Here is a 24,531-nt window from a genome sequence, read left to right as displayed (position 1 = left end):
CCTAAAGCCGCTCCTTCCTAATACCGAATCGTAAACCCAATTTGCGAATCAGTAATAGGTTACCGAATCGTAAATAGGCATTTGTATATTTGAAAAGGGCTTTTTGCTTTCGCAAATGGGCTGATTCTGTGAATCAGCCCGATTGTGAACACAACAAAGTTTTGTACATGTGTCCCATAGTCGCACATTTTCCAATGGTTTCGTTTACACACATGGGCTGTGCAGTCCTCTCACATAAGGAACTACCGGGGAACCCTGCGCCACCTGCAGAAATATTCAAAGACTGATGCTATTGTGTAATGCAGTGAGGTTGCACTTTAGGGTAAATTAATCTCAACAGAATCAAGTGTGTGGTTAAACTCTTTGAACTCCTCAGACAAGCAATTTCCCTCCTACAAGCAAGAGAGCATGATGAATAAGTTCAGCGCGCCATTTTTTTTCACAGAGAGGAAATTGCACGGATGTGCTCGATTAAACTTTGTGAAAGGACAAGTGACGTCTTGGACTGTAGAAGGCTGAGCCACACCATACAAATCCCAGCAGTGATGGAATAATCTGAAATTTGCACTCCTCGAGTTTCCCCGTGCTTCCCCTCTGTCACAGCACTGTGTTTACACTCGGAGTTGCAAGCATTTGTCCAGTCACAGGAAGCTGCCGAGTCATATTCCGGAAGTAGCTGATGCCTGGCTGTCCTCCAGGAGGTCAAAACGTCCTTCTGATTGGATGAACCGATTGCTTAGGTGGACGTGTCTGAAAATATTTCTCAGAGAAGCAAGTATCCTGCCTTACATTCAGAGGGGAGCTGTAACCCCATAGCACCATCTCGAATCCAAAAATAAATAAAAGAGTTGGAACTGTTTGAAAATAAGCCGTCTCTGCGATTCGGCTCAGAAATTATGCCATTCATGTAAAATGTTGTTCTTCCACAGACCCCCAAAGTTAGCGCGCGCGCTTGCAGCTTTGGCAAGGAACTAGGCCTTAATCCAAGGCAGCTTTCCTGCAGTGAAATTCTATCTCGCATAGTCCTGCCTTATTTTTTTTTCTTCCTCTTTAAATTCCGCTCTGATCCTATAAACCTTGGCATGCAGCCCATGTGGAATTGCCGCAACCTTCTAGAGTCACGGAGAGCTTGACTCACAGAGATGTTTGTCTTGTGAGGAGCTTTAAGAAAGAGATTCTGTTTGAACTTGAAAAATCGCCTCTCCCTTCGTCATTGATGGCGGTCCATGGACGGAATGCGCCTACTAATCCAAAGGCAACTTTACAGTATGGGATTCCCTATTACTATCAACATTTGCTGACTTGGAATCTTAATGCCAATTGCCTGGATTGAGTGATCAATTTAAATCGTTTAATCGATTCATTGTTTTGTGAGGTTAGAGTTCCAGTAGGGCACCAGAATAATCTCAGGACAATTCTGATTAGTGGTACCTGTTGGGATCAATGTGAGTTTTTATGTCCCAGAAAGAGGACACAAAGCCCCTGGTCTGTATTAACCGCATCAATGCGGCGGCTTTTCCCGCTGTACCCGGCAATTTTGAAATTACCGCGTTACATGACGAGCTCAGCTCGTCATCAGTGCACGGCAGGTTACGCTCATGACGAGCTGAGCTCGTCATCAGCCCCAAAGGGGTCAAGGATGAAGGTGCTGAACTTTGCAGCTTTGTATGTTATTGTCACAACATTTTGTTTCAAGGTGAAATTTTGTGCAAAATTATATTTATATGTGTGTTTTTTTTCTTTGTAAAACCTGTTTTTGTGGGTTTTTTTTCATCTGTTATCTCAAAAGCCAACATCTCAAATTTCAGAGGCTCACTTTCAGTTTGGTGTTTTACATAGAACCCTGTATCGAAAGAAGAGCTCATGTTAACCACAGATGTTTTCGACATACTGGTTTATTGTTTGGGAACTGACTTGCCCTATTAAGAGCAGGAGCACGTGGCTGAGTAAATGGGCTGTACAAGTAAAGAGCAGAGAACTAGCCAGTATAATTCTGTTGGAAATAAAGTGTGATATTTCGAGGGTAATATATTCCAATGAAGACATCAGACTGGAAGTAAAGCCATTTTGCGGATTAATTCAGAAGAAATGCAAAGGCCACATCAGGACTAAGTCACATTGGTAGCACATAGGAGCATTAACGAGTTTGTGGTAGGGCCCAGAAAACGTCTCTTCTGGCTTGTCCGGTCCTAATAATCTGCACTGAAGTTATAGCCTGCCTCAGATGAGCGTCTACAGTGGAGTATTCCAGGACCTTGTCCCTGTTGTCATATTATGCTGCTTGGAGATTTCTAGCCTGCTCAAACCATAGCACAGCCACACCCACATAGAATTACCTCAGACACAAATGTCAAATAACCCGCAGAAAGGCTCTACTAGTTTCTCTTGCCTCCAAACGACATCTGATTTTTTTGTTGTTGAGTCTTTTATAGCACAAACTCAACCCGAAGGTATTGGAGCATTTTACATGAGCACCAATTACGTTACAGATGGACACATTCATTTTTGATAGGCATGGTGAGATTAAGGGGCAGATGTATGAAGCTCAAATGGGTTCGCAAACGCTGAAATTCACAGAATTTCGGCGTTTGCGAACTCTTTTTCGCTAAATGGTATGTATGTAGCAAATTTGAGTGCAAAATAAGGAATCACAAATTTGTGATTCCTTATTTTGCCATTGCATTTAAGGAATCGCAAATTTTGCGATTCCTTAAATGCAATGTATGAAGCACCCAAGTTGTGCGATTTCTCATTAAGAAATCGCAAATTACCACCAACTTGAAGTTGGTGGTAATTTGCGATTTCTTTCACAAAAGCACTTTTTGGATTTGTGAAGGTGCCATGTGACGCGCATACATGCCCTTAGGGCATGTATGTGACCCATATGCGCACACATGTGAATTTCAGGGGTGCATCAGGGTGTCCTTATGACGACACCCTTGCACCCTTGAAATTATTCTCAATTTGCGATTCTCCAATTGCGATAAAAATATATCCTGAAAACGTATTAGAGAACTTTGTCTTTGGTGGGAAAGAGATCATGACTTGAAGTTGAAGGAAAGAGATTCATTGGGTGAAAAATAAGTATTTCTTCAAAGAAGCATCAATGTAAACCTTGAAAACTCTTAAACACAGTGAGATGGGTATCTACACAAGCAGCATTAATTCAAGAAGTCCTAGTGAGGGCACAGAGAATCTAGCATAGTGAGAGGTAAGAAAAGCTGCAGCAAAGTGTGCCCATGGCATAGGTGCGGGCAGGTCAATGTTTGATTGGATGGTTGGGTGGTCCTGGTCTGCCACCGGTTGCATTGATGCAAGGGTGTGAGGATGTGTGTGAGTGGTGTGAGATGAGTCACCTCCAGGCAGGCTCTTTGTGCCGTGAGACTGACACTTGATAGTCACTCATTAAAGCCAGGGGGTTCCTTTACTGCTGACCCCAGTCCCTGGAGACTTCAGAGTGCTGGATATATTTGCATATTTCTGCAGTATTATTTTTCGCAGTTTGAAACTTCCCTTTCGCAATATTCCTCCAGGTTTTCACTGGCTGTGCAGAGCAGCTGCAGTCCCAGCCAAGGGGCTTTTTAGGCTGTTGTATGTGTGAAGATTGACTGACATAAACATTGTGTTCGTTTATAAAAAATATCATCCCCTTGTGCTTACAGTTTCTATTATTAACTCAAATTGGGCGAAAGTTTTGCAGATTATATTTTGCTACCAATATGTATGTCAGGCGATAGTGTGAAAATTATATTCTGATACACACCAGTGTGATGCTGCTAGGGAAAATGTAATCACTTAGCTCTTCAGTGAAGGGTTTTCAGTATAGTTTCTGCTAGACAGAGAGTTTGCTTGAAGGCAGCTGTATATTAATGTATGTACAAAAAAACACCAAAACAATACAGATGTCCATGGGTGGTGCCACCAGAAAGCACAACTAACCACGACCTACCAGGCAATGGGGACCCTTTGACAATTCTCTTGTTTCATACGGATGAGAGTTCTAAGGCTAAGCACACCTCACCAACTTGTGCAAGCCCAGCACACTATCCACACACAGGAGTCTTCCATCAAACCAATAGGAACCATTAGTAAGCGTCAGAGTGGAATGTGGTGGGGTCTGGGCCCTTGGCCTCATGAGTGAGTTCTGAGGTGGGACAGCCTGTGGTGTTAGCAGTGGGTCTGCCGGGCATGAATGGCTGCCCTTCAGAGTGGCACATGTACACATGTCTTGTATTTCTACCAGGCCTCTGGTCACACTATGTATCATTCAGCCATGGCACAACACCTGTCTCAAAACTAATAACTACTGCATTTTTTCAGCATTTCATAAATTGAGTACATTGTGGCACCTGACATCCCTGGTTTATTTTCAAGCCACCCATGCAAGAATTCCTTTTGGAACTCATGATTTCCCTCAGCAGGAGCTCCTCACTTCTTGAGGAGACCTTTCATTGGCTGAATATTAAAGAGATTGCGGATCTCCATCAAGGGGGCACTCCCTCAGGATCCCTTTCAATAGACATGATACATGATTTGGTTGCCAAGACAATGAAAATGGAGCTGTCTGGGCTTCCCTCAGGCTTGATGCCCCTACTTGGCACCAGCCACAACCTTGGATTTGACCTACAGCTACCTGCTGCCCAGACCCATCCACTGGGTTGGTAGATCTGCAGTGATCACTTCACGAACGGGCCCTGAGTGTCCTAAGAGTTCAAGGTGCCTTGTGCCAATGGTTCTGGACCACAGCATCCTCTAGAGAGGAACATCCACCAGTGGTCCAGGGCACACCGACGAACCACCTGTCCTAGTCGTGAGTTCGTACTAGCCCCCCTATAAGGCTTCTGCCTCCACAGCCCCCCCTGTCATCCAACCAGTAATTCTGAGTAAGACAGGCTGCCAGCACTCCATCTATCCAGCTGGCCAATCACGCTCTCACCCTGTAGACAATCGCAGCGAGGCCATAACAGGGGGTCCATCAGACCACCAGACGGACCATCAGGCCACCCTTCTCTTGCCACGGAAAACTCACAGTTACTATGTTTCACCAAGCTGTGTGTACCAGTGCCACCTTAAGGGGGCAAGAGGAACATGGATACAGGTCACTCGCCTTCCAAGAAATGCCATTCACTCCTGTGATCTAGTCACAACACTCGATAGAGACCTCAATCTGTAAGGAAGGGGGTGCTTACACTTAGTATTTTGCGCCGTTTTAGGCCTGTGCGTAATTGTAACTACTCCAGCAAAATTCACAACATTTGTTTATTTCGCATTACGTTTAATGTGCGAAAGTCAGACAATTTCACAGGTGTGAAATTTCATACATATGCTTGGGCGTGAAGGTCCGATTCAGTCAGAAAGATGCCAGGGGATGCACTTTCTCTTGGAACAAGTCCCTTTTACAGTACGTCACACGACATTTGAATGTACTTGTGCCTTTGTGTTCAATTTTCATGTGACATACCACAAAATAATTAAGTGGGATTTTTCGCAATTTCACATCATTTCTAAAAATGTTTACAAAATGTCGAGAAAACCATTGACGGTTTCGCACATCATTATCTGTTTTTTTGTTATAGCACAGTATTCAGAGTTGTGCTTTCTTTAATGGCACTGTATGCAGATTGGCATTAATATTGATGACTTGGTTGCATCAGTGGCACAGATAGGCATTTGTTTAACACTGGTCAGTGTAGGGACACTGACACTGTTCTTTCTTCCACCAACGCACCACTCTTCCACCTGTACCTTTTGATCCCCACCCCAGTCCCTAAGGCCAGTCTGATCTATGTCTCATCACCAAGCCCATGATGACAAAATACACTGAGCACATAAGATCAAATGGGCTTTGTCAATGCTTGTTTTGGAAGCCTCGCTGCAGGTTCACCGAGGAGTGGCAAGTAGCTACTATAGACATTAGAATTATGCAGCCTTTTTAGAGTATTCATCCTGCGTCCAATCCAGTGTACATTGATATGTACTTTGAAGGACGAGCTATGCAATTACCTGTGTTTATGTGTGGTGTGCTGGTGTCCCTGTGAGGCACAACCTTGCACATAAGGTTATTGTATTTTCTGAAAGCAGACCCTGGCAAAATGGAAGCCCCCACAAGACTGGCACCCCTTCCAAGGGTGTCGAAGCTGAGCAGCAACTCTGTGGGAAGCTTACTATGAGGAGCAGTGCTCTGTCACTGATCTGTAAGAATAATTTTATGATGCTTTGCTCTTTGGTCTCTGCTGTCAGATCTGCTCCACCTGTTTACATACTCTTGGCAAGTGAACAAAATAAACTACTTTCCTTTTTAGGTTTCGCCTGTCGAAAGCTGCGCAAGCAGCGTTTCGCGCAGGCGAAATCTTATGAGAATAGTATGTGGGCTTTGTTCCGCCTCTGTCTTCCATTGGCTAGCTCCATAAATGGAGGCTAGCCATTGGAAGAGAGAGGCGTCCGTCATTCTGCGAGGCGACTCGTGGGCGTTCCGGCGATTTTTTTCTCATCCTGCCCCTTTTAGCACGTCATTGCGGCGGTGGGCGGGTGTTTTTTTTTTTCTGCAAGACGTGTTTTGGTCATTCCGCCCAAGATGGCGCCGGGGCCCATCGACTTCTCGTTGCTCTGCGCGTTTCTGCATCTTCTTTCGTTTATTGCCCGCAGCCCCTGGCCTTGCTGGAGGAGGTAAAATCATGCCCAGATCTCTTGTAGATTCGGGGCTCTTACTATGCTGGGAGGTCGCTACACTTGACCAGGGTAAGTGCTATCTAAGTGCTATGCGTCTATTAACGTTAGACCTAGAGCGCAGGGTCACCCCGCTTTCTGGTGGTAAGGCGCTTTCCTGCGTTAACACAAGAAAACAGGCAAATAAACACCCGCTGCTAAGTTGCAGGCAACAGAAAGTTGTAAGTCAGAGCGCCCGGTTTGGCGCAGTTGCACTGGCGGCTACCTTACTGTGTCCGTGGATTTGTAGATTAGCCGAACAGCGGCAACGCCGCGCACGCGTGTTTCTTATCCTTTAGCGGCCTTTTGTGTTTCTTGTACTGTGTGGTAGAAGCAGTCAGTGGTTGCATGTTGCCTTACAGGCCAGGCCGGTCCTAATTTCTCCGAGCCCTGTATGGCAGTTTGCGTTGCAACCACGAACAAAAATAAATAAATAAAAAATGCGCCGAGATCACACGCTGCGCCCGGATCCCGGACAGCAGCGCCGAGATCACAATCGCCGCACCGGTGCACAGAGGCGGGTTACCGGGAGTCTCGCAGAGGCCGCTGCTCCCAGTTGCACTGGCGGCTGCAGGTGTAGGTTAGGAAGCACCAGAGCTGTAGTTGCGGCTGGCGGGGTTCCGGTCCGAGGGATGCCCAAATGTAAAGGAGCATCAGAATGGTAGCTTGAGCCGGAGCCATAGCTTGAAGTGAAGTCTTGTACTTCGGGGGGACACCAGACCTCACAGGCCAGTTTTCGAATCCCACCAAGGCTGAAAAGGTAGCCACAGGCAAAATAGTTGGGAGGGCATATGTCTTGTGTGTATAAGAGATGTATAATGTGGCCTGTGTATTAACTAATTAAACATTTTATTTAAACACTTCTGCATTTAGACTGCGGTTACATAAACAATGTCAGCCTGTCATTTATTTTATGGGTTCTGATGTTTTCCTTACTTTGTAAATTTGGTTGCAGTGCTTCTTACTCTCCTGTTTGTGGATTGGGTATTCCCTCCATGATCACGCCCATCGTTGCCAGATCTCTGATTTATTCTTATCAAGTAGAGCTGCTTCCCTGCCCCCTCGGTTTTGTGTGTGCCTCTATTGCCTGCTTGCGACCCGGTTTGGTGTGTGCCTCTGTTGCCTGCTTTTGACCCGGTTTTGTGTGTGCCTCTGTTGCCTGCTTGTGACCCGGTTTTGTGTGTGCCTCTGTTCCCTTCTTGTGATCCAGTTTTGTGTGTGTGTGTGGGTGCAAATGCAATAGGTGTCGCATTTACGAGAGATTACGCTATTGGCTTTGTAAATGACAATGCCATTTATTTAGGTTTTCAAAGCCAACACATAAATAAAAATGTTGTCATTTACAATGCCAATAGCTTTAACTTTTCCAAAGGCGAAACCGTTGCATTGTAGATGCTTGTTATCACCTTGATCTGTTGTTTAGTTTTATTCTGCAAAGAGATTTTTTTTGTGTGATTTGCTTTCATCTTTAGTGCTTTTGTTTGTTCGGTGCCCGGATGTTTGTTGGTGTTTAACCCCAAGACACTACTTACCTCCACCCTACATCAGTTTATTAGTTTGATTAAGAATACAGGGCAGCATTTCATGCCAGCCATCTTCCTCCAAAGTAAACCATGTGATGAGGATGGGTTGGTGTTAGTAATCTGGGGGAGTAGCTGTCAACGAGTTTTTGTACACAGAGTAGTAAGGATTGTAGAGCACCTTCGGTTGACCTCTATGCACACGGCTCCAATCCAGCCTGCTTGAGTGGTTCACTTTCAAGGTGTCTGGAAAGGCAAATGGTTGTAGGTGGTTTACCTGTAGTCACTGCCTGTCACATTAACATGAGCTTGTCAGAGAAATCTAATAATGTGCTTGAAAAGGATACAGACAGATGTAAAGTACCCCTAACTGTGCTTGGATCTCCTGAAAATATGGCCTGGGTCTGGCCCTGCATTTCACACCGCTGGTTGGCTCTGCTTGAGTATTGATAGACCTTTCTGAAGAATAGGTTCCTATTTAAGGATCAGAAATCATTCCTATATGAAAAGAAATTGAACCAAGCATTCGGAAGTGGTGCGTTAGCCAGAGTGAACTGTTGGTGGATTCTCACAAGCGCCCATTGCTTTCTAGTTATTGCAGATTAATTACAGTAATTAGTAGAAATAAAAAATGTCGTGTTTATTTCAGACCCAGCTCACACAGGGCCTGGTACACAAAGATCCTCTGCATTTGTGGCTGAGGCTCCGTGATCGTGGCAGGATTTCCGCACTGCAACGGTTTCTTATGGTGGAGATCCCACCATGAGTGGGGGTGGGGGATCCCTGGCCACAAGTGTGGAGCCCCGCACATAAGTGCGGAGCCCTGACCATGAGTGTGGAGTCCCTGCCACAAATGCAGAGCCCCTGTCACGAGTTTGAAGCCCCTGTCACGAGTGCGAAGCCCCTGTCACAAGTCCAGAACCTCAGCCATGAGTGTGGCGCCACGGCCACTAGTGTAAAGCCCCTGCCACGAGTGCGAAGCCCCTGCCACGAGTGCGGAGCCCCGGCCACGAGTGCAGAGCCCCGGCCACGAGTGTGGAGCCCCTGCCAAGATCTGTTGCTTGCAACAAAAGTCAATTTGGCGACTAAAAGTGCCTTCTTACCCGTGCAAACTCTACACCATATCTTATCTCACCTAGATTTCCCCCACAGGGTTAATTCTACCATTGCCTTAGTCTTGCCTTGCCTACTTTATGCCAGTGGACTGTACTTATCTATTTACTGCAAAGTCTATAAAGGAACCAGAATTCAACCATCAGATGACTTCCCCATCTTTGTTTCTTCGATCCGACCTCTCCAGCCCAACAACTGTCCATTGTCTGAGACAGTTGTCTCCACACTGTGCCCACTTTGCCTTTCATGGCGTTGACCCAACTTTCTTTAAACTAAAACTAAGTCCGTACTTTCAAAGAAGAACACGTTTTCCAGACTGGACTCCCATCTGATCATTCCCCCATTCCAAAAAACGTGTATATATTGTGCTTAGTAAAGAGACGTAAGCTCTGGAACCCAGTCCTGGCAAGGACAAACATTATCCAGTATGTAAAGACTTTAATGTTACTACACAGATGACTTTCAGTAAGCACAGGTGAAATGAAGGTACATAGCATCATGTCATACTTTGTCCATTTACAATTCTCTGCGGCTTTCCAGCTAAATGTTTCTTGCACCACGATTGGAGCACCCCTCGAAGCCTCGCGCGCGACATCCAATGCTTCCCACATAGGCCAGACCACAAACCCATACTCGTCTGGTAAAGGTCTTCAAGAACCAGTGTTTCACATACATCTTTCTGCTTCACTTCATGCATAAGTACAAGTATAAGATTGCCACATCACAACTGGAACACCCTTCTGAAGCTCATGCAAGACACCCAATGCTTCCCACATAGGCCACTCTACAAACCCTACACTCCACCAAACATGCACAACAAATGTAGGATCCTCTTACTTGACCGCCTGCAATCCCAGCACAGAATGCTTATAACTTGGTGACATGAGTCTGTGAACAGTGGCGTAGCTAGACCTGAGACAGCCTGGGGCGGTACCTGCGTTTGCCGCTCTGCGGCAGGACTCAAAGGGGGGGGGGCTGCTAGCAAATCCACGGATTTCTGCCCGCAACGGTGCCACACTGAATACGGCAGGTGAGAGCTGGAGGAACGGAATTTTGCCATTTTGTCACCTCCCTCAGTGACATTTTGTCACCCCCCTCAGGGATGACACCCTGGTGGCCCGCATCCACCGCACACCCCTTCCTACGCCACTGTCTGTCAATAGCGTGTGCAGTTATTCCTACTAGCGAATTTACTTCCAGCCCAGGCAGACCACTCAGCAAGTTAAGCGTGCATTGGTGTGACCAGCAGATTATGAGTACAAACCCGGGGGCATAGTTACAAACCCCTAACACCACCGGAGCGTCACTTTTTCTGACGCTCCGGGGACGTTGCTCTCTACCCTATATTTATGAAGTGGTGTTAAGACACTTAACGCCACCATGTAAATATGCCCCTTTCTGCAGCAGTCCACTGCGGCAAATGGGCGGGCAATGGGTGTTGCTGTGGGCGTTCCACCACAACACCCATTGCTTTTTGACGCTGCTACATATTTACAAGGATGGGGCAGCGCCGAAAACTAAGACCGGGTAAAACCTGGTCTTCAGATGGCGATAGGAGGAGAAATTATAATTTCTCCTTGTATTATGCTCTTTCTGTGTGGGATGCATTCTACAGCACACCTAGAAACAACAATTTGCCCTTACAGATTGTTTATGTGCAGGAAGGTGTCCCTTCCTGCACACAAAGAATCTCCCCTGCAACATGGTGCAAGGGTGCCGGCGCTGGCTCTAGGCAGCCTTTTTAGGTCTAGGGTTTAAAAAATCCCCCCCCCACTCGGCTGTACCAACTCACCTTGTTACCCTTCGGAGGTATTTAAACCGAGTACCATCAGGTTGAGTAAAGGTAAAAGTCTTTGGAAGTCAACATTGTGGTATTGAGCACCGTCAGGAAATATATAAATCCGATTTTGCTCATGTATGCCATGTTGTATCTGGAGCTGCCGCTGTTTTTCCTTTGGGTTTTGTGGAGGTCCGTAAACTGCAGATAATTCCCCTTTCATTGTCCCAAAAAAGTAACATGTTTTATTTCTGTGTGAGGTTCTGTTATGCTGTGTAATAAAAGGCACTTCCAATGTGTTACCTGCCTGTATCCAACAAGAAAAGTCCTCTGGCTACTCCTTTCAATGCAGGATGTGACACACTTGCTGGCGCCCTGTGCAGGGACCTGGCCCCATGCTGCATGCCTAATCTTATGGATCTTGTGTGGAAAATGTATTGCTCGCCTAGGTTATCTGATCCATCTCAGCTGCTGGTAATTTCCTTACTTAAGCTCTCAGGGAAACTGCCAGGAGGAAATTGTTGTTCATGCAAATGGTAATACCGGCTGAAGCACTCAAAACAACTTTGGCCCTGTAGGCCAAGCGTGTGGAGCAAACCGTGCACATTCTTGTTTCGCTTAATTACACCTGCCTGTCTTTTTACATTACTTTGTCTGACCGGTGCACGTGTTCTTGTGGATAAAAACTTGTTGTATTACAACTACTGGGTTACCTGGAAATGTCCCTTTCTTTGCCTCCAGTAACAGAAACTAGAAAGCTGCCAGTAAAGAGCACAGGCCTGCCCTGTCTGTGAGGTCTTGGGGGCCTCAGAGCTGCACTCATAGCCCTACTTCCTAGCATAGTTCTTAACCCTCCCATGCTGGTGACGGAACCGCTCCGTCACCAGCCTCGGTCGCGCTGTGCTGGTGACGGAGCGGTTCATCTCGGCCCGCTCGGCGCGCCTGCGCGGCGCTGATTTCGCGCCTGCGCTGGACGTTCCATTGAGCAGGCGGGGCCGTGACGGAACTGCTCCGTCACAAGCACAGCGCGCCCGAGGCTCGTGACGGAGCGGTTCCGTCATGAGCATGGGAGCGCCGCATGGCCCACCCACCCCCCTAGCGCTGCAGCGGAATTGCCGCCGCAGCGAAGGGGTTAAACAGCACACTTTAGGTCTTGCTGAAGAAAGCATGCTGGTGAATCCGGCAACGATACCTTATGCAAACGTCTTGAGTCATACGCGCCGACCGCTATTAGATTATTTTAACCTCTTCGGTGCTCATGACGACACCAGCTCCTCATGAGTCATAGTGGAGTTGTGCTCATGACGAGCTGGTCTCGTCATAACGGTGCCGCGCCGCCCACGCGCGATTGATTCCCCGCCTGTGCGGGCGAATTAATCAGTGGGCGGGCTCGTGACGAGACCAGCTCGTCATGAGCACAGCTCCACTGTGACTCATGACGAGCTGGTCTCTTCACGAGCACTGCGGCGCCGCCCCCCTTCCCCCCCACTCCCGCACTGTGAGGGAATTACCCCCGCAGGAAAGGGGTTAATGGATGGCAGAGGTAGGCGAGTCAGCAAATTATTTGTGAGAATCAGGCCAGAGCCGAGCCAAGGGTCTGGTTTGGCTCAAAGAGCCTGAGCACGAGCCGAGCCACTAATAAATGTGGAATTTAAATTGTTCAATACACTTGCGTCCAGTACATATGATAAAGACTCTTCAAAATTCAAAATATTGTATTTGTTTATAATGCAACACATTTCATTTTAGTATATCAGATTATATCATTGCACAGACTGGCAGTTATTAGAAGTGATAGAGCCTAAACCCGAACTTAGAAACATTCATGACCCCCCCCTCAGCCCCACTTGCCTGACGATGATGCCATTAGTGAATCAAGAAGCAAGTCAGTTGTTTTTTATGTCCCCTTTGCTTAACATAGGGTGTTCTTATACATGGAACAAAATTATAATCTATTAAACCATGTACAAAGACGTTTTTGTACAGTGCACACCCTGAACTGGTGTATTTGCTCTCATGTGATGATGAAAGAACATGTGAAAAACAGTAATTGCCTAGAATCACCCAATGTGGTCACGTGGACGCCAGGATTGAGGGATGGTTTACTGGTTTCGCGTTGAGCAATTGAGCCACTACATGGTTATCTCTTTGTCTTTCCCATTTTAGAAAAAAGCTTAATGCTTTGTGTTTAATTCTTTGAGGCACTACATCAGAGCATGGTGGTAAAAATACATGCACATATGAAATGTTAAATAAGAATGACACAAGAACTCTTGCTGAAAAATAATAATAAGTTAAGGGAAGCTGGGTATGTTAGTTTAACAACATATACCACTTAACCTGTTCTGCCGGCCGCATCTCTCCCCTGCCACTCCGGCGAGTCCCGGAAACCAGGTAGCACCCAGGCTCCCCATAGGTAATCACAACGCTGCGATGCAGCATTGTGATTGCCCTGAGAGCCGTGGATCGGCACTCACATGGGGACTGGGGGCTGGGCATGTTCCCCACCAGGCTGTGTAATGCAGCCTGGTGCTTAACATGCAAAGTACGCATGTTTGTTTGGTCGGGCCAAGACTGTCGGCCAAGCAATGAAAAAAAGCACAGGTGCACCATACATTTACAAATGTGCAAGAGCAATAATATTAATATCAAAGCACAAACAGTGATGTCCAGAGGTCTTGATTGTTTGAATCTTTTATTTTTCAATGACCATCAGGTGCTATACGTACTGAGGGTGCAAGGCGTCTGGGCTCCGTATGACGGTTTCAACTCTCCTCGCGAAATCTGTTCGAGGAGTAAGGGGACTCTTTGAAATTAAAAGCCATCTTCTCTTTTGATGTCCTCTCTGCATAAAAATTTAGATCAAGGTGCACAACCCATGGATGCTGCACCTATGTAACTTAATTTCGAGTACATAAGTGAATCTATTTTATTATTGACAAATAACTATAGTAAAACCTTAAGCCCAGTTGCATACTTTTCCTGGAGGATAAAGACAATATTCAGACCTCCAATTGCTGTTGCACTTTGAATTTCTCAATTTTTCACTGCAAAACAGACTTCTTCGACCGTATCCATTCTGCACGTTCACACCGCCAAGCTTTGGCCATCTATTCTTGCCCTGAAGAAGTCCCACCAGGGACGAAACGCATCGGCTGTTCGTTTTCTACTGTTGAAAAATAAAAGATTCAAACAACCAAGACCTCTGGACATCACTGTTTGTGCTTTGATATTAATATTATTGCTCTTGCACATTTGTAAATGTATGGTGCACCTGTGCTTTTTTTCATTACATGTAAAAGTTCTGTCTAGGACTGTCTCTGCGGTGTGCACATAATTCTCGTTTAAATATTGAAAAAATTACTATAGAGGTTATTCGGATCAGGTGCATTTCTAAGAAGGTTCCGCCATCTTTTATGTTTTAGTACTGTCGGCCAAGCAGTCATGCTCACTTGGAGTGCCCAAATCACTCCTTCCCGTGTGCCTCCAGCCACGCCCGCCCTGTCCCAGCTCCAAGCCTGTGAAAATTACAATCATAATAATTATGTTATTGTCATTTCGTTTTTCCTGCTCAAAGAGCAGTGGGGCGAATCTCCTCCACCTTAGCGGAGGAGCCGCCCCTGCTCACTACACCACCCCTGTTTGGATCCAGCCATATGCAAATCAGTCTTCACCCTGTTCCTTATGGGAACAATCCAGCCCGAACTGCCAAGCCTGGTGCTCCGTGGACCGGAAACAAGCATCCTGGTACCGGTTTTGGGGTATCACTCCTCATCAGCCAGGCTAGCTTGAATCCAGTGGCACAGTGAGCCTGGGCAGTTCAGACCAGGCTGTTCTCATGAGGAGCAGGGTCAAGAGTGATTTGCAAATGGCTTGAGTATGGGAAGCTCATCATTTTCTTTGTAGCAAACAGGAGGTGGGTGGTGTGTGGTGCCTGTTTGCATGAGTGTGCATTTGGGTGTGTTTATCCTTTTGGGAGATCCTGAGAGAAGAAACCATGAGGGAGCTGCGGGGGTGATTAGGAGGGTGTTGTATGTTCAACTGAAAAGTTGAGTTGTTTATTGTCAGGGAGTGAAGAAATGGGGGTTAAGAAGAGAATCAGGGGGACACTATGCAAGTACATGGGATGAGGAATGTGTTGTGATTAGATTGTATTTGGCTTCTTTATTGGAGTATCCTGAGGGTAAATGCTTGTGGGGGTTTGCTGTGGTTGTGCTTGCAGGAGTTATTTGTTGCGCATTTTGTGATTTGTTGGGGCCACATGACTTATAGGCAGCATTTGTCGATGGAGGGGTGTTGTTGCATGTATTATTCACCTCATTGAGTGCCTGGTTACATACATAAGGCATCTGATTGTAGGATTATTGCTTGACATTATCAAATAGTTAAATAGTTCACTGTGCTTCAGACATGGAAATGAAGCCAGGCCAGCAACTGGCGTCAGGAAGCCGGCCACATCTTTGGGGGACTGTGCCAGAATGTCCCTCAATCAGTGCCAGGGTCTTAAGGGAATCCCATTGATGTTTTTTTAAGTCGCAAGAAGAGCCAACGCATATTGATTTCTATACAAGCCGTTAAGTGAAGTGGGCTCAAGATTGATCTAGTCTCTGGTTTTATTCAACATCTGTTTAATGTGCCTGCGTCGGATTAAAAGTAATTATAATCTGCTGCATAAACTGGAAAATGCAGGAATACCGGACAAATTTTGACGCTGATGTAGATCCAGGGTTTCCGTCAGCAGAGCCGGCTAAGGCGCCAACAGTGGGACCCCAGTGGTTCCCCATCCTCTCAAAAAATGTGTGGTGGGTACCTTGGGTTTGGCAGGGTGAAAGCAGCGCCAATGCATGCCAGTGAGCACGCTCCTCCAAACCCTACTTGACCCTCTAAGTCATGACCTGTTGGATATCTTGGTGCTGGTGCAGTAAAATATCAAAAAAGTGGATATTTCGTAAACACTGAGACACATGGAAATCATTAATGAGTGTTTGAATTCAGTCATATTCATTGATAGTGTTGGGCAAGAGGATGGCCAGCCCACTGGTCTTTGGACGGGAAACATCGTTTACAACGCGGTCGTTACATCGTGATGTCATTACATTGCGGTTTTTAGAACGCAAGTCGTTAATACGACTTGCGCTGGATGGCGCTCTAGGACAAGGAATAGTATAATTTACTATCCAACACCTTCCCTACTGTATGTAGACTGGAGTTGGAATAGTAAATTATACTACTCCTAAGTCCAGCGCCCTCCAACGCAAGTCGTTGTAACGACTTGCATTGTAAAAACCGCGATGTAATGGCATGCGATATATTAGCATGCGTTGTAATGTCATACAACCCTTCGGACAGTACAATAACATAAGTGTCCACGTATCCTGTTTCTCGCGCAAGCCCATTTCATTAAGGAAATTGTGTTGGCTGTTCACAGGTTCCACCTTGCCTGGGGTTTCTGGTTGAAATGCTCTATTTGTGTATTTTCATCATTATTGAAGGGCTTTTTAATTTAGGAAGGTTAATTGGTACTCAAGTATATTTTGTGGGTACCCTCATCTCAGCCAGTCAAGACCTGCTCTTTGCTGCAAGCATTATTTAGATGATCAAGCACTCAGAAAAAATCATGATCCACCTTGCTTTGCTGAGTTCTGGTTCTTCTCTGTTTTTCAGGTGTACTTGAAGGCGCCCATGATATTAAACGGAGTCTGCGTTATCTGGAAAGGCTGGATTGATCTGCAGAGACTTGACGGAATGGGCTGCTTGGAGTTTGATGAAGAAAGGGCGCAGGTAGGTTGGTGTGCATTAAATCCTCTTGAAGTGTTTGGTTGATGATTCATCCAAGATATGTTTTTACATCTATGTATACCTACGGGGCACCAGGGGTATGGCTTACGGTACAGCCCGAGGAGGATCAGCCGTCTCCACTACATCGTCTTCACGTGGATAGCTTGGGCCGGTCAAGGCATAGGCATCCTCAGCGGTGAAGAAGAACAGTAAGAGGCATGCTTTGAATGGAGTTTCTACCTGGCCCTCGTCTTGGCATTCAGTGCACCTACCACCAAAGATAAAGATCCTGCACTGGGATGAGCTAGCTGTGGCCGAATTAACATGGCTCCAGGGTGGTGTGATTCTCCTCTGTTCTGCAAAAATTCCACCAGATTTCAGATACCAATCCAGAACAAGCAGCCAGTCCCTCTTCTCTGTTCATGACCAGCTCCAGGTGAGTCCTTCATGTGGAGCGAGGGGTTTAGAAGCTGGACCCATCTAGTAAGCTCTCTTAGATGGGTCCAGATCTACCCCTCCCCCACCATTAGTGTCTCAGGAGAGGTCGAGCCCGGGGCGATAGGCCCCCAGATCTGCCCCTCCCCCGCCATAGATGTCTCAGCAGAGGCAGTGCTTGGGCGTAATAAGCCCCCTGATCTGCCCCTCCCCCACCATAGGTGTCTTAGCAGAGGCGGAGCCTGGGCGATAGGCCCCCAATTCTGCCCCTCCCCCACCATAGGTGTCTTAGCAGAGGCAGATCCTGGGGCGATAGGCCCCCAGATCTGCCCCTCCCCCCCCATAGGTGTCTTAGCAGAGGCAGAGCCTGGGCGATAGGCCCCCAATTCTGCCCCTCCCCCACCAAAGGTGTCTTAGCAGAGGCAGATCCTGGGGCAATAGCCCCCAGATCTGCCCCTTCCCCACCATAGGTGTCTCAGCAGAGGCAGAACCTGGGCGATAGGCCCCAGATCTGCCCCTTCCCCACCATAGGTGTCTCAGCAGAGGCAGAACCTGGGCGATAGGCCCCCAGATCTGCCCCTTCCCCACCATAGGTGTCTCAGCAGAGGCTGGGCCTGGGCGATAGGCCCCCAGATCTGCCCCTCCCCATCATAGGTGTCTCAGCAGAGGCAGAGCCTGGCTTAATAAGCCCCCTGATCTGCCCCTCCCCCACCATAGGTGTCTTAGCAGAGGCAGAGCCTGGCGTAATAAGCCCCCAGATCTGCCCCTCCCCCACCATAGGTGTCTCAGCAGAGGCTGGGCCTGGGCGATAGGCCCCCAGAACTGCCCCTCCCCCACCATAGATATCTTAGCAAGGCAGACCCTGGGGCAATAGGCCCCCAATTCTGCCCCTCCCCCACCATAGGTGTCTTAGCAGAGGCAGATCCTGGGGCAATAGCCCCCAGATCTGCCCCTTCCCCACCATAGGTGTCTCAGCAGAGGCAGAGCCTGGCTTAATAAGCCCCCTGATCTGCCCCTCCCCCACCATAGGTGTCTCAGTAGAGGCAGAGCCTGGCTTAATAAGCCCCCTGATCTGCCCCTCCCCCACCATAGGTGTCTTAGCAGAGGCAGAGTCTGGCGTAATAAGCCCCCAGATCTGCCCCTCCCCCACCATAGGTGTCTCAGCAGAGGCTGGGCCTGGGCGATAGGCCCCCAGATCTGCCCCTCCCCCACCATAGGTGTCTTAGCAGAGGCAGAGCCTGGCTTAATAAGCCCCCAGATCTGCCCCTCCCCCACCATAGGTGTCTCAGCAGAGGCAGAGCCTGGCTTAAAAAGCCCCCAGATCTGCCCCTCCCCCACCATAGGTGGCTCAGCAGAGGCAGAGCCTGGCTTAAAAAGCCCCCAGATCTGCCCCTCCCCCACCATAGGTGTCTAAGCAGAGGCGGAGCCTGGCTTAATAGGCCCCCAGATCTGCCCCTCCCCCACCATAGGTGTCTTATCAGAGGCAGAGCCTGGCTTAATAAGCCCCCAGATCTGCCCCTCCTCCACCATAGGTGTCTTATCAGAGGCAGAGCCTGGCTTAATAAGCCCCCAGATCTGCCCCTCCCCCACCATAGGTGTCTCAGCAGAGGCAGAGCCTGGGCGATAGACCCCCAGATCTGCCCCTCCCCCGCCATAGGTGTCTTAGCAGAGGCAGAGCCTGGCTTAACAAGCCCCCAGATCTGCCCCTCCCCCACCATAGGTGTCTTAGCAGAGGCAGAGCCTGGCTTAATAAGCCCCCAGATCTGCCCCTCCCCCACCATAGGTGTCTCAGCAGAGGCAGAGCCTGGGCGATAGACCCCCAGATCTGCTCCTCCCCCACCATAGGTGTCTAGTCAGAGGCAGAGCCTGGCTTAAAAAGCCCCCAGATCTGCCCCTCCCCCACTATAGGTGTCTAAGCAGAGGCAGAGCCTGGCCTAATAGGCCCCCAGATCTGCCCCTCCCCCACCATAGGTGTCTTATCAGAGGCAGAGCCTGGCTTAACAAGCCCCCAGATCTGCCCCCCTCCCCCACCATATGTGTCTTAGCAGAGGCAGAGCCTGGCTTAACAAGCCCCTAGATCTGCCCCTCCCCCACCATAGGTGTCTTAGCCGAGGCAGAGCCAGGCGTAATAAGCCCCCAGATCTGCCCCTCCCCCACCATAGGTGTCTCAGCAGAGGCAGAGCCAGGCGTAATAAGCCCCCAGATCTGCCCCTCCCCCACCATAGGTGTCTCAGCAGAGGCAGAGCCCGGGGCGATAGGCCTCCAGATCTGCCCCCCCCCCGCCATAGGTGTCTTAGCAGAGGCAGAGCCTGGCTTAATAAGCCCCCAGATCTGCCCCTCCCCCACCATAGGTGTCTAAGCAGAGACAGAGCCTGGCTTAATAAGCCCCCAGATCTGCCCCTCCCCCACCATAGGTGGCTCAGCAGAGGCAGAGCCTGGCTTAATAAGCCCCCAGATCTGCCCCTCCTCCACCATAGGTGTCTTATCAGAGGCAGAGCCTGGCTTAATAAGCCCCCTGATCTGCCCCTCCCCCACCATAGGTGTCTCAGTAGAGGCAGAGCCTGGCTTAATAAGCCCCCAGATCTGCCCCTTCCCCACCATATGTGTCTTATCAGAGGCAGAGCCTGGCTTAATAAGCCCCCAGATCTGCCCCTCCCCCACCATAGGCGTCTTAGCAGAGGCAGAGCCAGGCTTAATAAGCCCCCAGATCTGCCCCTCCCCCACCATAGGTGTCTAAGCAGAGACAGAGCCTGGCTTAATAAGCCCCCAGATCTGCCCCTCCTCCACCATAGGTGTCCTAGCCGAGGCAGAGCCTGGCTTAATAAGCCCCCAGATCTGCCCCTCCCCCACCATAGATGTCTTAGCAGAGGCAGAGCCTGGCTTAATACGCCCCCAGATCTGCCCCCTACCATAGGTGTCTTAGCAGAGGCAGAGCCTGGCTTAACAAGCCCCCAGATCTGCCTCTCCCCCACCATAGGTGTCTTAGCAGAGGCAGAGCCTGGCTTAATAAGCCCCCTGATCTGCACCTCCCCCACCATAGGTGTCTTAGCAGAGGCAGACCCTGGCTTAACAAGCCCCCAGATCTGCCCCCCACCCCACCATAGGTGTCTCACCAGAGGCAGAGCCTGGCTTAATAAGCCCCCAGATCTGCCCCTCCCCCACCATAGGTGTCTCACCAGAGGCAGAGCCTGGCTTAATAAGCCCCCAGATCTGCCCCCCACCCCACCATAGGTGTCTCACCAGAGGCAGAGCCTGGCTTAATAAGCCCCCAGATCTGCCCCTACCCCACCATAGGTGTCTCAGCAGAGGCAGAGCCTGGGCGATAGGCCCCCAGATCTGCCCCTCCCCCGCCATAGGTGTCTTAGCAGAGGCAGACCCTGGCGTAATAAGCCCCCAGATCTGCCCCTCCCCCACCATAGGTGTCTTAGCAGAGGCAGACCCTGGCTTAACAAGCCCCCAGATCTGCCCCCCACCATAGGTGTCTTAGCAGAGGCAGAGCCAGGCGTAATAAGCCCCCAGATCTGCCCCTCCCCCGCCATAGGTGTCTCAGCAGAGGCAGAGACTAGCTTATTAAGCCCCCAGATCTGCCCCACCCCCATCATAGGTGTCTCAGCAGAGGCTGGGCCTGGGCGATAGGCCCCCTGATCTGCCCCTCCCCCGCCATAGGTGTCTTAGCAGAGGCAGAGCCTGGCTTAATAAGCCCCCAGATCTGCCCCTCCCCCACCATAGGTGTCTAAGCAGAGACAGAGCCTGGCTTAATAAGCCCCCAGATCTGCCCCTCCCCCACCATAGGTGGCTCAGCAGAGGCAGAGCCTGGCTTAATAAGTCCCCAGATCTGCCCCTCCTCCACCATAGGTGTCTTATCAGAGGCAGAGCCTGGCTTAATAAGCCCCCAGATCTGCCCCTCCCCCACCATAGGTGGCTCAGCAGAGACAGAGCCTGGCTTAATAAGCCCCCAGATCTGCCCCTCCTCCACCATAGGTGTCTTATCAGAGGCAGAGCCTGGCTTAATAAGCCCCCAGATCTCCCCCTCCCCCACCATAGGTGTCTAAGCAGAGGCAGAGTCTGGCTTAATAAGCCCCCAGATCTGCCCCTCCTCCACCATAGGTGTCTTATCAGAGGCAGAGCCTGGCTTAATAAGCCCCCAGATCTGCCCCTCCTCCACCATATGTGTCTTATCAGAGGCAGAGCCTGGCTTAATACGCCCCCAGATCTGCCCCCCCCACCACCATAGGTGTCTTAGCAGAGGCAGAGCCTGGCTTAACAAGCCCCCAGATTTGCCCCTCCCCCACCATAGGTGTCTTAGCAGAGGCAGACCCTGGCTTAACAAGCCCCAGATCTGCCCCCCCCCCCACCATAGGTGTCTTAGCAGAGGCAGACCCTGGCTTAATAAGCCCCCAGATCTGCCCCTCCCCCACCATAGGTGTCTCACCAGAGGCAGAGCCTGGCTTAATAAGCCCCCAGATCTGCCCCCCACCCCACCATAGGTGTCTCACCAGAGGCAGAGCCTGGCGTAATAAGCCCCTAGATCTGCCCCTCCCCCACCATAGGTGTCTCAGCAGAGGCAGAGCCTGGCGTAATAAGCCCCCAGATCTGCCCCTCCCCCGCCATAGGTGTCTTAGCAGAGGCAGACCCTGGCGTAATAAGCCCCCAGATCTGCCCCTCCCCCACCATAGGTGTCTTAGCAGAGGCAGACCCTGGCTTAACAAGCCCCCAGATCTGCCCCCCACCATAGGTGTCTTAGCAGAGGCAGAGCCAGGCGTAATAAGCCCCCAGATCTGCCCCTCCCCCGCCATAGGTGTCTCAGCAGAGGCAGAGACTAGCTTATTAAGCCCCCAGATCTGCCCCTCCCCCATCATAGGTGTCTTAGCAGAGGCAGACCCTGGCTTAATAAGCCCCCTGATCTGCCCCTCCCCCACCATAGGTGTCTCAGCAGAGGCTGGGCCTGGGCGATAGGCCCCCTGATCTGCCCCTCCCCCGCCATAGGTGTCTTAGCAGAGGCAGAGCCTGGCTTAACAAGCCCCTAGATCTGCCCCTCCCCCACCATAGGTGTCTCAGCAGAGGCAGAGCCTGGCTTAATAAGCCCCCTGATCTTCCCCTCCCCCACCATAGGTGTCTTGGCTTTCTATTTTCGTTCTCTTAAAGCACGCACTAAAACGCACTTGTTTTGTTAATGTCCCGTCTATTGCCCTGCTGGACTTTTTTCTTCCTTTCTTCCATGTCTCCAGAGTTCCCAGTGTCAGGATGCCCCGCGGGATGCACGTGCGCTGTATAAATAAAAACATATACAGCATACAATATCTCCGCAGTTCGCACTCAGCACTGAAGAGCATGAGAGAACAGTCTGGATTTATCTCTAAAAATCCAGCTGCCCTTCGCGGTTTAGTCGAGCAGTGATGGGAAGAAGACATGCGTCTGGAATACTTCTTTTGAGGCCCGCGGGCACCGTTCGAGCTGCCAGGGTGTCCTTGTGCGCGTGAGCTGCGGCCTTCAGATGAGGGCTCAGCTATGAGGACATTGGGGATTTGGGGGGGTGGCCGACCAACGGGAGGCTCGCCCCCCCGGGGAAGTTTGGGGCACCAGAGGAGGGGGGGGGGGGGAGGGGGAAGTTTGGCCATATGGGTGCGCCGTAGCGGCGCTTTTTGGGCTGGTTGGGCGGTTTGGGCTCCTTTTGGGCTGCCTGGGGACGCGGGGGTATATAGGTGGCCATTTTGTGTCACCGCGCACGTTTGTGGTGCGGTGACACAGCAGTCAGGTCGGGGAAACATTTTGTCCACTAGTGAATTCGCCCGGCGGTTGTTTGGCGGCGGTGCGCGGCTTGTCCGAACCGTGGGAGCGGGCTGAGGAGTGTGCGACGCTCCGGCGGTGTGTGTTGCGGTGATCCAGGTCGGCGGTAGGGGGCGTGAGGTCGGGGATGGCGGCGACGGACCCGCGTGTTGTGGAGGCACTGAGGCTGTTGGCAGAGGCGGGCCGCATGGACTTAATGCGGCCCGACGTGCAGGTGAGGCCGCCGCGGCGCGCTGCCATCGGCGCCGCGGCAGCTGTGGCGGCGTGCGACCCTCCGAGGTCGCGGGTTGCTCGGCGGGGGGGGAGGGGGGGCGGGGGGGCGGAAGGGGGAGGCCGGGCGGTGGCCAAGGCTCCGGCGAAGGCCGCGGCCAAATCAAAGGGGGGGGCGCGGAAGGCCCGGGAGGCGGGGCGGAAGAGGCCGCTCGTCTTCGTGACCGGTGGGGAAGGGGGGGTGGGGGGAGGGCGGGAGGAGGGGAGTGCAGCGGTGGATGCGCGGCCGGAGGGCCTGGGAGGTGTGGGGGAGGGGGGTGGGGATCGGATGGTTGTGGAGGGGGAGGGCGCGAGCGATGGTGGGGGGGGGCGGGGGGGTGACAGTGCGGAGGGGCCTGCGGGGGGGGAGGGCGCTAGTGGCGGTGGGGAGCGCGGGGAGTTGGTGGGGGTGGGGCTGGGGGGGGCTGCTTCGCCGCTGCTCATTGAGGAGACAGATGTGGAGGAGGAGGGGGTGGGGGGTGGGGGGGAGGACACGGAGCTGGACTGGGGTGAGTCATCGGAGGAGGAGGGGGGAGGGGGGGCGAGGGGGCAGTTGGCGCTGGGGCAGGGGGCCCGGGGGGGGGAGAGGGGCCGGGCGGGGGTGAGAGGGCGGGGTGGGTCGGAGGCGCTGGGTGGCGGGAGGGGAGGCGGCGGCTTGACCGGCGAGGGGGGTGGGTCGGGGGGGGCGTTTGGGAGGGGCGGTTTTGAGGGGGGGGCTGGGGGCCGGGAGGGGGGCACAGGCGGGCGGGTGGCGAGTTTTGGGTGGGGTACGGGGGGCAGTGGCGTGGCCTGGGGGGAGGCTGGGGGGGTGGGGCGTGGAAGGGGGGTGGGGCCGAGTTGGGGTTTCGGGGGGTGGGGGGGGCCGGGGGGTTGGGCGGGGGAAGGGGCTTGGGAGTTGGGGGGAGGGAGTGTCCCGGCGCGGCGCGGTGGCCATTCGTCGGGATGGGGGAGGGGTGCGGCGATGGGGTGGGGTTTTGGCGGTGGGGGCAGCGCGTGGGGGGGCGAGGGGGGTGGTTTTTACCCTGGCATGCTGGACTCCACCTTTTTTCCTTGGCAGGAGCTGTTGGTAAGGCGCTCGGGGGAGCAGCATGCGGCTCCCACCCACCGAGTGGATGGGCCGGCTCTGTTTGGTGCGGACGGCCGAGCTCCGACGAGGGACCTGGCTCA

The 24,531-nt window shown here is 51.1% G+C and overlaps 1 protein-coding gene across 4 annotated transcripts in view; it reads left to right on the top strand.

The window, feature by feature from the left end:
• The window catches only part of CBFB (core-binding factor subunit beta), a 220,125-nt gene that overhangs the window by 90,082 nt on the left and 105,512 nt on the right, over positions 1-24,531 (top strand). For all 4 annotated transcript variants that reach the window (XM_078670411.1, XM_078670414.1, XM_078670413.1 and 1 more), the window contains exon 4: positions 16,780-16,896. In XM_078670411.1, coding sequence (XP_078526537.1) covers positions 16,780-16,896 — 117 coding nt within the window. The remainder of the gene's footprint in view (positions 1-16,779; positions 16,897-24,531) is intronic.

Source organism: Lissotriton helveticus, chromosome 12 (genome assembly GCF_964261635.1).
Source record: "Lissotriton helveticus chromosome 12, aLisHel1.1, whole genome shotgun sequence".
Taxonomy (NCBI): Eukaryota; Metazoa; Chordata; class Amphibia; order Caudata; family Salamandridae; genus Lissotriton; species Lissotriton helveticus.
Note: the sequence above shows the minus strand (reverse complement) of the source record. Positions and strands in the feature narration are given on the sequence as shown.